Source organism: Schistocerca cancellata, chromosome 2 (genome assembly GCF_023864275.1).
Source record: "Schistocerca cancellata isolate TAMUIC-IGC-003103 chromosome 2, iqSchCanc2.1, whole genome shotgun sequence".
In the NCBI taxonomy this organism is placed as follows: domain Eukaryota; kingdom Metazoa; phylum Arthropoda; class Insecta; order Orthoptera; family Acrididae; genus Schistocerca; species Schistocerca cancellata.
In genome coordinates, this window is record NC_064627.1 from 140863683 (window position 1) to 140877917 (window position 14235).

A 14235-nucleotide genomic window follows, 5' to 3' on the forward strand; every position below is an offset into this window, starting at 1 on the left:
TTTCCGGAGTTCTGATAGGCAGGTGTCAGTGGGAAGTATCCAGATAACCCGGACAGTGTAATACTGTGCCAAGATGTGCTGGCCGTGCACCAAGGCATGTTTAGCCACAGGGTGATCCTCATTACCAACAAACACTGTCTGCCTTTGTCCGTTCATGCGAATGGACAGTTTGTTGCTGGTCATTCCCACATAGAAGGCTTCACAGTGTTGGCATGTCAGTTGGTAAATCACGTGGGTGCTTTCACACGTGGCTCTGCCATTGATCGTGTACAACTTCCGGGTTACAGGACTGGAGTAGGTGGTGGTGGGAGGGTGCTTGTGACAGGTTTTACACCGGGGACTATTGCAAGGGTAGGAGCCAGAGGGTAGGGAAAGTGGTTTGGGGATTTAGTAGGGATGAACCAAGAGGTTACGAAGGTTAGGTGGACAGTGGAAAGACACTCTTGGTGGAGTGGGGAGGATTTCGTGAAGGATGGATCTCATTTCAGGGCAGGATTTGAGGAAATCGTATCCCTGCTGGAGAGCCACATTCAGGGTCTGATCCAGTCCCGGAAAGTATCCTGTCACAAGTGGGGCACTTTTGGGGTTCTTCTGTGGGAGGTTCCGGGTTTGAGGGGATGAGTAAGTGGCTCTGGTTATTTGCTTCTGTACCAGGTCGGGAGGGTAGTTGTGGGATGTGAAAGCTGTTTTCAGGTTATTGGTGTAACGGTTAAGGGATTCAGGACTGGAGAAGATTCATTTGCCACGAAGACCTAAGCTGTAGGGAAGGGACCGTTTGATACATAAATGATTTGGCGCACAGGGTGGGCAGCAATCTGCACTTGTTTGCTGATGGTGCTGTGGTGTACGGTAAGGTGTCAAAGTTGATTGACTGTAGGAAGATACAAGATGCCTTAGCCTATATTTTCAGCTTGTGTGATAAATGGCATATAGCCCTAAATGTGGAAAAATGAAAGTTAATGCAGATGAGTAGGAAGATCCAATCTGTGATGTTCAGATACAGTATTACTAGTGTCATGCTTGACATAGTCAAGTTGTTTAAATACCTGGGTACAATGTTGCAAAGCGATATGAGGTGGAATGAGCATGTGGTAACTGTGGTAGGGAAGACGAATGATTGACTTAGGTTTATTGGAGTATTTTAGGAAAGAGGGGTTCACGTGTAAAAGAAACCACATATAGGAGGCTGGTGCAACCTATTCTTGAGTACTGCTTGAGTGTTTGGGGTCTGTACCAACATGGATTGAAGGAAGACATTGAAGCAATTCAGAAGCAAACTAAGAGATTTGTTACCAGTAGGTTTGAACAACATGTGAATGTTATGGAGATGCTTCAGGGACTCAAATGGGAATCCCTGGAGGCAAGGAAATGTTCTTTTCAAGAAACACTATTGAGATAATTTAGAGAACCAGCATCTGAAGCTGACTGCTGAACAGTTTTACTGCCACCAACATACATCGCACGTAAGAACCATGAAGATAAGGCATGAGAAATTAGGGCTCATAAGGAGGCATATAGACAGTCATTTTTCACTCGTTCTATTTGCGTGTAGAACAGGAAGAGAAATGACTACCCTCTGCCATGTGCTGTATGGTGGCTCATAGAGAATCATTGTAGATATAGATTTGGTCTCAGTTCTGTTTCATTGTGAATTCAACTGTGCATCCACTCACTACCTGTGTTAGTATGAATAACTGATGTGGTTCACGCTGTAAGAACTACTACATATTATCCTCTTTTTAATTTTTTTGTGGGAAGAAAAGCAAATTTTAGCACCTTTAAATCTTACAGTAAAGCACTGAGGTTTATTTTAAGTCAGTACCCTGATTCTGAAGTACTCATTGTAGGGTAGCCATACACTGTAAGAGTATTTCAGCAGTGTAGTGGCCCTGACACACACTCGTTCCATTTAGGTTTAGCTCTGTATGGAATCCATGAGACAGAAGTCATTGCAACGAATGCGTTCTTTGGAACATTTTGTCATTATTTTAAAGGAGGTGCAGAGTGTAGCTTAGCAGGTAATACCATTGATGCTATCTGACTTTTTTTAATTGAAGAAGGCTTAAGTAAAAAACTGAATTTCATTTTCTGTTGTGCAAAGACATTCTTCTAGGTTCTCAGGGACTTGTGAATCTCTGCAGCACACAGCTGCACATTCATAATGAAGGTCGTAATGGTGATTCTGTTAACTTACAAGGCATTTTTAATGTAACATCTGTGATTCCAAAAGTGCATTCAGTTGTGTACTCTAAAAAACGTGTTTGAAGGAAGACAGTGTCTCTTTCCATTCAAAGTAAAACTACAGGAAATTTCCTGAAAGTAGGCAACTTCTTTGGCAGAAAAAGCATGAGCCTTTGCTGATGGAAACTAGGCAATAAGAAATGGTAGGTATTGCTCTCAAGATGTGACAAAACTTCTGTTCTGGATGATTGGAAGTGTAATATAAATGACGAGGCAAACAGGATAGCAGGTAACAGCTACATTTATGTATACACATAGCAAGCCACTGTACAGTGAATGGCAGTGTGTGCTTCATACCAATATAATGAATGGCGTGTCATATCCCATTTGAATATTGAGTGAGGGGAAAAAATTAAGATATATTTTGCCTCCATACATGTCGTAATCTAGCTTATTTGTTCTCATCATTCGTATGTCAGATATATGATGTTGGCAAAAAAAATATTCGTGTTACAGTTTCACATGGGTTACATTGACCTGTTATGAACCTAGCATGTTTATAAATTCATTCAATGTCTGTTGTCATGCATATTTGACATGATCTCCAGCTGTATGTAATTTTCATTTCATATCACTTCATAGTATTACCCCTAAATACTTATACAGTGTTGAATGCTCAAGATGTTCACCACTAATCTTGAATTGGGTGATTTCAGTTTCTTTCTTGTTATAAGAGTTATCTTACATTTATATACATTTAAAGACAGCCTCATTCATTATACCAAGCAAAAATCTTGTCACTGTCTTTCCGCATTTCCTTAGGATCATCCAGAGACGATACATTCCTGTAGACTACAGCATTGTCAGTGAACTATCTCGTAATGTTGCTGAGCCTCTGTGACAAAATGTTTATGTATATGGAGAACATTAGTGGTCCTATTACACTTGGCACACCCAATGTTGTGTTCATTTGTGCAGAACATTCAGTGTCCAGTATGACATACTGAATTATATTTCTCAAATATTCATTACACCAATTACCTTGTATCTTAAAGACATTGTAATTTAACTTCAACAACATGAAGTGCATATACGTCTTGACACTACACTCTCATAAAAATGACATTTTACAATCAGATGATGATAAAATTGTCATTTAAGTTGAACTTTATAAATTCTTAGGACTAAATTGCAGAACCTTTCTTGGAAGCATTTCATTCACAATTTTTTGCAGAAAATGTCTTCACTGTCACTGACACATTTCTTACATGCATAATGTTCTGTCCTACCATGTTTTGGTACAACTCTGTGCACTCACAATGAGTATGCCTAGATAAGACAAATATATCAGGTTGACCGGTGGTGTCAGCTTGTAAATATGGCACAGACTGTTGTAAGGGTTTCAGAATTTTACCTGTGTCATCCCTGCTTGTATAACCTGTCTTGAGAACAGTGGGTGATTATTTATTTTATTTAAACTGGTCTGATTAGGACCATTTAGACCCTTTCTTACGTTGGACCAGGAGTACACACATGCAACTCCTTTTTTACATCATAGTTACCTAAGAAACAACAATTTTAATGAGGTAAATAATATAAAATGCTCAGAGTGTGTATAGAGACAGTTGAGTAAATAATACTGTGAAATAATGAAGTTAATACTGACAGTATTTCTATTACTACTGCTGCTGCCATTGAGGGTGGTGATGACAATAACAACAATAACAATGGTGGCAGATATAAAAATAATTTATAGGTGCAGAAAATAGATGTTTTCTGACAGAGCCAGTTCTGGGGAAAGGAAATTTAAGGAGACTGCACCAGCAAAGAATACTGGAAAAGGAGGAAGATAGGTTCATTCAAAAGAAGCTGCAACATTCACTTATTGAATGTTAGTTAAAAAAAAATACTTGCACTTGTACCATATTTCCGTAACCATTATACAGAAAATGTAAACTATTCTGTAGGTTCTGTTTTCAGTAAGATTCAAACAGAAGTAGAAAAATTGGTGATAAACATCCTTTCAAAGTTAATTGAAAGGTTTACTTGTAGGCTGTAGGAGTGCCTCATAGTAGGTTTAAAAGAATCTGATTGTAAGTGCAGTTATGGGTATAATTGTTGAAAAATCTCATTTTCACTGTCTGACGAAGTATGAGGGTTATTTGGAAAGTAAAGTCCAGTTTCTTATAAAACGTAAACAATCATTTTTTTTTCAAAACTCTGTTTTTATTTAATTCCTTACACGTTTCTCTGTTTTTCTACATAGCTCTGTATTTGTTTCAACATTTGCCATATCGATCTACAGTCTTTTGTACCCGTAAGTTATAGATGTGTGCCACTTGTTGGGATAACCCATCTTTAACTGCTTCTTTCACTTTATCATCTGTTGCAAAGTGATTGCCACCGAGAAGCTCCTATAGGTAGTGGGACAAACAAAAATCACTCACTGCCAAGTCTGTCCAGCCACCATACAGTCCAATTTATTCCCATCTAAAAGATCTGATCCGGTCGCAGGTTCGAATCCTGCCTTGGGCACGGATGTGTGTGATGTCCTTAGGTTAGTTAGGTTTAAGTAGTTCTAAGTTCTAGGGGACTGATGACCACAGCAGTTAAGACCCATAGTGCTCAGAGTCATTTGAACCAAAGATCTGATCAGATTTTGGGTGTGCGGAACAGGGTCTAGTATTGTCATGCACAACAAAACTCCACATTGCTTATTCTGTTGAAGTTTAGTCAGGCTGCATAAACGTGACTAACAAGACTCCATGTCTATCCCAAAGTACTGTTGCTAGAACCTTGCATGTCGAGATTGTCTGCTTGGTCTTAACTTCGATTGGTGATGTCGTGTGACACCATTCCATTAACTGACAGTTAAACTCTGGGGTCATGTGAGAAACCTCCGTCTGATCCCTTGTGGAAATGTTTTGTAAAAGTTGCTCACCTTCCTTATGATACATGTCCAAAAAATCAAGAGCACAAGTCATTCTTTCCATTTTGTGTTTCTCAGTAAGCAGCCTTGAAACCAAATGTGTGCTCTATTTGTGAAATTGCGATTTTGGGAGACAGTTTTGTGCGACATCGTTCTTCACACACTCAGAAATGTTGCTAAAGTTGTGAATCACTGGTCTTTATGAATCATTTCATCCACAGCTTTGACAAAATTTTGTGCGACATCATTCTTCACACATTCAGAAATGTTGCTAAAGTTGTGAATCACTGGTCTTTATGAATTGACAAAATTTTCTGAGATCACTGATGGTTGGTCTGATTGCAGTTCATCTTGGACGTTATCCCATCCATCCTTGAAAGCTCTCATCCACATAGGCACTTTGCTGTCTCTCATTGCATTGGAACCATACTTCTCACTTATGTGCTGATGAAATTCTGTAGCTGCAATGTTCCTTGCGGTCAGAAATCAAATCACTGACCGTATTTCGCATTTGTGTGTTGATCAGTAGTTTTAAACCTTTCGAACTGACTCTGTCATCAGCAAATTGCAACAATACCAGTGCAAACAGCATTTGATGAGCAAGGCATGCTGGGAAGTGGTACACGTGCGCATTTCAGTGTTTGCACAACATTCAATTAACTACGGTGATTCGGACTTTACTTTCCAAATAACCTTCGTACATTGATTGGATAATGCTTCTTTTAGGTCTTCAGTAAAACTAATGTGACAGTAAAAAATAAAACATATCAACACTGCTTCCCAAGCAGGTTGTATACTAACTCATCAGAAACACCTCACAACATAATTTAGACAATTCTAATCTCAACCTTTTCACACTCATATAAGCGTGGCATTGAACAACACATGGAATCAACATGCCTTATGTAGAATTAACTGTTTTCTCTCTCTCTCTCTCTCTCTCTCTCTCTCTCTCTCTCTCTCTCTCTCTCTCTCTCTGCCTTACCTAGTTGCTATGATTACAATGTAAAAAATGTGCATGTCAGTAACTGTTGCACATGTCTAATTCAGTATCACTTTTGAGAAAAAAAACTTTTTCACAGAAGATCTCTCATCTGTTTTTATTTGTTAATTACAAGTCATTGGCTTCCTGTGTGCAAATTCCATTGCTGTTTTTTACAAGCCACCATACAGTGGGTATATATATATCACCAGATTCATCCCATCCTCCTCCTCCTCCTCCTCCTCTTCCTCCTCCTCCTCCTCTTGTGATTCTTGTAATTTTGTGGACAAAGCTCTCTGTGTCCTGTAGCTCTTTTCCCTGCAGTTTATTAAAAATTCCTAGGACGCACTTCACTGATTGAACGAACTTGGACAAAGCATGCAGCTTTTCTTTGAATTTTCCCAATATCCTTGCTAAACCAATGTAGTAAGGATCGCACGCCATCAGACAGTACTTAAAAATTACACATGAATTAGATGAGTAAGGATTTAATAAGTGACCTCATTCATATGTGAACTACACTTGCTGGGGATTCTTCCAATCAGTCTGATTAGGAACCCCTTAAGTAAAAGTTCGCAAGTTCAATCTTGAGTAAGGCTCACTTGAAATTTTTGTGCTAACAATTAGGACAGAAAACATATTCGATGCTAATTACTCACCATGTGCATGAGGAGGATGACATAAAATGAGTGTTGGGAGGTGCAGAGGTCAACTTTCTATGGGATGTATGTATTACACTTCAAAAAATGGACATTGTCTACATTCATGAAATATTCAAGACAAACCATTAACTTGCACCATGAACACCAAATGAAAAATGGCAAGCTATAGTGATCACAAAGATTTGCACCATCAAGATCAAAGGCGAACTCTTCAGGAATTATAAACCTTGCAGGACGTTCAGCTAGGTATCCACTCTTAAAGAATGCTTTTAGAATCATATTGGCATAACGGGATGATGAGATGGTGTCCAACCGAAAGCGAAACAGTCTGTTATGGAGCTTATCATGAAATTCTAGCTTTTAAGGTGTAGCTGCAGATAATGTGATTATATGTTTTATAGGCATGGAAAAAAAAAAAAGGGCATCCAGAAACTAAATTGGTGCAGTGGTTTCAGGGGATATGAATTGCAATGTCACACACTTGCCAGGAAGGATAATTTGCTCTAAAGGAGTATGATTTTTGTATGCAGACTAGGAATTTAGCAAAAGCAAGTTGTTTTGACCAGCTGTTGGCCAAAAGGAGTGCTCATAACATAGTTGTAGGTCTCTTATGCCTATTTACCCACTCTAGTTTGCTGTAACATCAATATTCCCTACTGCCCTTGCAAGATCACGCACACAAGAAAGAATCATAGAGGCAGAGCACTTTCAACTTCTCAAAGCACAATAAATAACTTTCCAGCCTATTTACCATAATTTCCAGGGTTCCTTCCATATGCATTTTTCTTCAAATCCAGATTGGTTGTAGTTGAAAACCAATTTCTTACTGAAGAATGAGATAAGTTTCATCATCTCCTCTACAAATTTTCAGACTGATTCTGCAGTTTGCTGTGCATTGTCAAGTTGATGCTTTGTTTCATATTCTATTATCTTATGTGTTCCAGTTCTGTAGACTAATATAACAGTGGCAATAATCAGTTTTTCACAATATAATATAACTAGATAGATAAAACCCCTTTTCCTAAACAATTCCAATTCCTTTCCCTTCACTCTTCTTCTTTCCCCCCTAACTCTTCTCCCAGGAGGAGGAGCCATTGGCTCTGAAAGCTTTCATAAATAAAACCTTTTTTTGTATGTGTGGCCTCCTGCCACTGCTTGGTTAGTAGATTTTTTTTCTATCCATCCAATTACATTATAATTCTGTAGCATTGTTTGAAGTTATGCAACCATCCACTGTTTCCCTTGAAGTCAGTACAATCTACACTCCTGGAAATGGAAAAAAGAACACATTGACACCGGTGTGTCAGACCCACCATACTTGCTCCGGACACTGCGAGAGGGCTGTACAAGCAATGATCCCACGCACGGCACAGCGGACACACCAGGAACCGCGGTGTTGGCCGTCGAATGGCGCTAGCTGCGCAGCATTTGTGCACCGCCGCCGTCAGTGTCAGCCAGTTTGCCGTGGCATACGGAGCTCCATCGCAGTCTTTAACACTGGTAGCATGCCGCGACAACGTGGACGTGAACCGTATGTGCAGTTGACAGACTTTGAGCGAGGGCGTGTAGTGGGCATGCGGGAGGCCGGGTGGACGTACCGCCGAATTGCTCAACACGTGGGGCGTGAGGTCTCCACAGTACATCGATGTTGTCGCCAGTGGTCGGCGGAAGGTGCACGTGCCCGTCGACCTGGGACCGGACCGCAGCGACGCACGGGTGCACGCCAAGACCGTAGGATCCTATGCAGTGCCGTAGGGGACCGCACCGCCACTTCCCAGCAAATTAGGGACACTGTTGCTCCTGGGGTATTGGCGAGGACCATTCGCAACCGTCTCCATGAAGCTGGGCTACGGTCCCGCACACCGTTAGGCCGTCTTCCGCTCACGCCCCAACATCGTGCAGCCCGCCTCCAGTGGTGTCGCGACAGGCGTGAATGGAGGGACGAATGGAGACGTGTCATCTTCAGCGATGAGAGTCGCTTCTGCCTTGGTGCCAGTGATGGTCGTATGCGTGTTTGGTGCCGTGCAGGTGAGCGCCACAATCAGGACTGCATACGACAGAGGCACACAGGGCCAACACCCGGCATCATGGTGTGGGGAGCGATCTCCTACACTGGCCGTACACCACTGGTGATCGTCGAGGGGACACTGAATAGTGCATGGTACATCCAAACCGTCATCGAACCCATCGTTCTACCATTCCTAGACCAGCAAGGGAACTTGCTGTTCCAACAGGACAATGCACGTCCGCATGTATCCCGTGCCACCCAACGTGCTCTAGAAGGTGTAAGTCAACTACCCTGGCCAGCAAGATCTCCGGATCTGTCCCCCATTGAGCATGTTTGGGACTGGATGAAGCGTCGTCTCACCCGGTCTGCACGCCCAGCACGAACGCTGGTCCAACTGAGGCGCCAGGTGGAAATGGCATGGTAAGCCGTTCCACAGGACTACATCCAGCATCTCTACGATCGTCTCCATGGGAGAATAGCAGCCTGCATTGCTGCGAAAGGTGGATATACACTGTACTAGTGCCGACATTGTGCATGCTCTGTTGCCTGTGTCTATGTGCCTGTGGTTCTGTCAGTGTGATCATGTGATGTATCTGACCCCAGGAATGTGTCAATAAAGTTTCCCCTTCCTGGGACAATGAATTCACGGTGTTCTTATTTCAATTTCCAGGAGTGTATGTTATGTGCAATTTGATGTGCATAATGTAGTAGGTCATTATCATGCACAGCCTCTAAATTGTATCGTGCATCCTTGAAACATGCATATACCATTTTTTGTAACAAGTGTGCCTTGTTCTCCCTTGAATAGCCATAGTTTTTCTCATGCACTACACATCATATTGCTGCAGACTTATTTCAAATCTGTTCATATTCACTCAGATTATCTTCCATGTACATAATTATGTTTAGTATCTGTTCTTTGGGCAACAATTGTCTCTTACTTTGTTTTACAGGGGCAAGAAAGGATGAATAGGGAGAGACAGGGGCAAGACAGGATGTATAGTGAGAGGGGGGAGGGGGCAAGACAGAATGGACAGAGGAGGAGTGGGGGGGGGCAAGACAGAATGAATAGGTGGAGAGAGGGGGGATGTGGCAAGAAAGGATGGATAGGGAGAGAGGGAGGTAGCAATACAGGATGGATAGGGAGTGAGGGGGGGGGGGTGGCAAGACAGGATGGAGAGGGGGAGAGGAGGGGCAGCACAGGATAGTTAGGAAGAGAGGGGAGGGCAACACAGGATAGATAGGGAGAGAGGGGGTCAAGGCAGGATGCCCAGGGAGTGAAGGGTCAGCAGGGGGGAAAAGAGGGGTAGGAGGAGATGGACAGATAGTTGGGAGGTTGGGCTGGACAAGAAAGTGGGGAGAGGAAGAGATGGATATGGAATGGGGAAAGGAGTTTATATACTACTTAAAACTTCCATGCTAATAGGCTGTGGTTGATGTGTAAAACTTTTTCCTAGCGATTCCTTTCCAACTACAGGAGACATCTTCAGAGGTAAAGTGGCAAGCTGTACCCAAAACTTGAGGGATCCCCAAATATATGGGCAGTGTAGAGGGGACCACAGTCTATCATATTACGTCGGCTATGAAATTATCTCTGGTAGCGCCAACATTCTCAATTGAAAGTAGTCGATTGTCATTCTTGTTGCAGTGTTGACATCCAAATTTTATCTAATTTAACATCGCCCTCTTTCCTGTTGAAATTGTTATGGTTTTTATAAGTCTTAATAGCCTCTCTATATAAGTGTGCAATAATGTTATGTTTTCAACATGACGCTCGTTTCACTGAATTTTAGTTCTTGGTCACTGTCTTGGTAAACATTTTCCACTATAGCTGATTTATATATAAGTTCCAGGTGGCAATTTCTCTTGTGTTAACCAGACAGATGCTAACACTTCTTTTCATGGTACCAATATAAACCAGTCACAACTACAAGGAATTTTGTTTAGACCTGTTGTAGCTAAAGGAAGTCGTATATCTCCTGCCAATCTTAAACGTTCTTTAATCTTGCTGGTGAGTATGAAGGTAGTTTCCACACCGTACTTGCTCAACACTTTCCTAATGCAGTCTGTAAGCTCACTGATACAAGGAAGGAAAACTTGCCCCCATGGGCAGTCGTCATTCCTTGTTGATCCTGATTCTCTCCCTAGGGCAAAGTGCTCAATCTATCTCCTTGTTGGAATAATCATTCTTCTTGAATGTCGAGCATAGATGTTCAACTTTATCTCAATAAAGAGAGGCAATAAGTTGTTTACCTAAAATAATAGTAACAGTAGTAGTAATTACTATTAGTCAGTGTGGCTCAATGGCCAGGTTAAAATGATATACTTAGATGGCAGTTTGGCATCCCCAGTAATCCCCCTGTGGTAAGGGGACCTGTAGTTTATCGTGGAATCTGAAGCATGTGTAGTTTCTGCTTTATCTTCACATTATTGAGAAGTAAAGGTCCAGTCAGGATTATATCTTGCAACTTTTCAGATTACAGGCACATGCTTTTACCCCTAGTCACCAGGCTTGATATTCGTTTATCTTGGAATACGTGCTGTAATTCAGGTAACAGAGAGATAAAAGTATCTTCCTGCCAGATTAAAACTGTGTGCCGGACCGAGACTCAAACTCAGGACCTTTGCCTTTTGTGGGCAAGTGCTCTACCATCTGAGCTACCCAAGCACGACTCACGCCTCATCCTCATTGCTACTCTACGAGTCGCGGTGCGGTACGCAGTTTTAATCTGCCAGGAAGTTTCATATCAGCACACACTCTGCTGCAGAGTGAATATCTCATTCTGGAAACATCCCCCAGGCTGTGGCTAAGCCATTCATCCGCAATATCCTTTCTTTCAGAAGTGCTAGTTCTGCAAGGTTCGCAGGAGAGCTTCTGTAAAGTTTGGAAGATACGAGACGAGGTACTGGTAGGGCTAAAACTGTGAGGATGGGGCGTGAGTCGTCTTTGGGTAGCTCAGGTGGTAGAGCACTTGCCCGCGTAAGGCAAAGGTCCCGAGTTCGAGTCTCAGTCCGGCACACAGTTTTAATCTGCTAGGAAGTTTCATATCAGCTCGCACTCCGCTGCAGAATGAAAATCTCATTCTGGAAACAGATAGACAAATGTGTTACATATTTTATCATCTAGTTTCATACTGAGCTCGAGAGTCCACAGCTCGTGTTCTTGTGGCTATCGTTGCTGCATCTGGATCACAGGGTCCTGGGTTCAATTCCTGGCAGTGTAGAGGATTTTCTCTGCGCAGGGACTGGGTGTTTGTGTTGTCCTCATCATTTCATTATCATCATCATCATCATCATCATCATCATCATCATCATCATCATCATCATTATTTGTGATAGTGGCTAGATTGGACTGTGTAAAAATTGGAGGGTAACAAAATTGGGACTTCGTACGGGCACTGATGACAGACCAGTTGAGCACCCCACAAACCAATCATCATCATCATCCTGAGCTCGCGGAAATAATTTAATACCTTCTGCACTCTAAGAATGTATTTTAAAATGTCACACTTCTCAAGGATTATGCAGGGTCTATAATAATTAATGGCATAAACACATACATTGAAAGTACATGATACTAGAAGCAAAAAAGTCTGGTACATAAGGGATCTAAAATGCATACCTGAAGAGCTGTGGGTACTTCATCTTCGATACTGTAAAACAAAACTCTTCTACTGCAAGCTCTTTGCTTTCCATATTTTGAAAGATAATATGGACCAAAAAAAAATTCCCAATAAAAATGGCTTCAGTTCTTAAGTGCATACTTTAAGATCTATGTGCACTTCTTCAGGAGAAGAGATATTTCGCAGTAGTGAAGATGAAAGTGCGCTCATAGCTCTTAAGGTATGCACTTAAGTGTCCATATTTAATAGACATTTTTACTTGCTATGGTCCATGCTACCATCTCTCAAAATATGGAAAGCAAAGAGCTTGCAGTAGAAGAGATTTGTTTCACATTATTGAAGATGTAATGGTGGTAGTAATAGTAGGTGGTGGTGGTGGTGGTGGTGGTGGTGGTGGTAGTAGTTAGTAGTAGTAGTAGTAGTAGTAGTGTCGTCATCCATAGCCCTTGAGGTATGAATTTTACAGCCCATTTTTATTAGACTTTGTTGCTTCTATTATTGTGTGCTTTCAACTGTATGCATTTACACCATTAATTAGGATACACCTTTATGTCTAAGAAAACTGAAAAAATGTTGAGTTGTGGGGTTCTTAAAGTAACAACTTGCACAAATTGTTTTAAATTATTTGATGGTTTTAAGAAATGTCCAACACTAGATTTGTAAGAAATAGTCATAAATAACATATCAGTTACAATTATCTTATTGTTCTTACACCTTTTGAGTTCAAAAATTTGTCCTATCAAATGTTCCAGGAAGCCGTTCGGTTTATAAAGACCTTGAAACACAAGTAGTAATTGTAACAACAAATAAGAAGCTGCAAAAGGCACTCAAAGAAGAGCAAGAGCAACTTTATTCCAGGGGAATTCCATTCACAGAAAAGACAGTTGCGGATTCCAAACAGGAGACAGCTCTCTGGGTTCATACTGTAGTAAAATTATTCAGGCATTACTTCTAAGAGTAATAGAGGTAAGTTTCAGTTTATTGTGTTTGGGCAGCTTGTGTGAAAATGCTTCTTTGAAAAGTGCTACTGACTAAACTAATTTATTGAGAAATTTCTCTAGATCATAAAGTAGGAGGCCACTAACTTATCTGTCCATGTTTTAGTGTTCTTTTACTGCCCTTATTTGCTTATCACTTTTATTCAACACCGTATGCAGAGTTGATTGGTCAGTGTGCATTTCCTAATATCTGTAGGAAATTTCAGAGCTTCCTCATTTTATGTTGTTAGCTACTAGGTGCAATTTTGTCATTGACAGTTGCTCTTGAATCCAGGTATGAGAGACACCATAGTCGTGAGTTACAAAACATTAAGATGTAAACAACAATAATGTGATGAATATATACTGAGAATTGAAAAACTGTGCCAGACCAGGACTCAAGCCAAGATTTCCTGCTTACCTATAAGCAGTGACTTTCACTGTTCTGAGAGCACCTGCAGACTTGACTCAAAATTTGTCACTGATATTTCCACCTATGATTTCCAAACCCCACTGTTAGCGGTTCCCCCATGGGGTATGTGGGAATAACAACACAGGGGGACAGAGCTGGTGCATGACACAGCTTACACTGCCACAAGGAATATTGTGAAAGGATTGAAGTGCGTTGAAATGAATGATGCTATTTTCAAGTGATTCACACAACTTTTGAACATGTGCTTCAAATTCTGTTTTGGTCTTAGCTAATCATTTAAATCCATCCATCATATTCAGTGGTGAATGTGTTGTTAAATGGAGATGCTGCAGAATGTATCATCTGCTACAATCATATAAAACAAAACAGTGCTCATGTCTTTCGCTTGTACTGATGATCATTCTTAAAGCCAAAATTGGCGATTCATAATTTGTCAATAA

The 14235-nt window shown here is 41.2% G+C and overlaps 1 protein-coding gene across 2 annotated transcripts in view; it reads left to right on the top strand.

Moving 5' to 3' along the window:
• Nucleotides 1–14235, top strand: part of LOC126161419 (CDP-diacylglycerol--glycerol-3-phosphate 3-phosphatidyltransferase, mitochondrial) — a 100841-nt gene that overhangs the window by 85603 nt on the left and 1003 nt on the right. For both annotated transcript variants that reach the window (XM_049917213.1, XM_049917214.1), the window contains one exon: nt 13138–13351. In XM_049917213.1, coding sequence (XP_049773170.1) covers nt 13138–13340 — 203 coding nt within the window. In that variant the 3' untranslated portion in view covers nt 13341–13351. The remainder of the gene's footprint in view (nt 1–13137; nt 13352–14235) is intronic.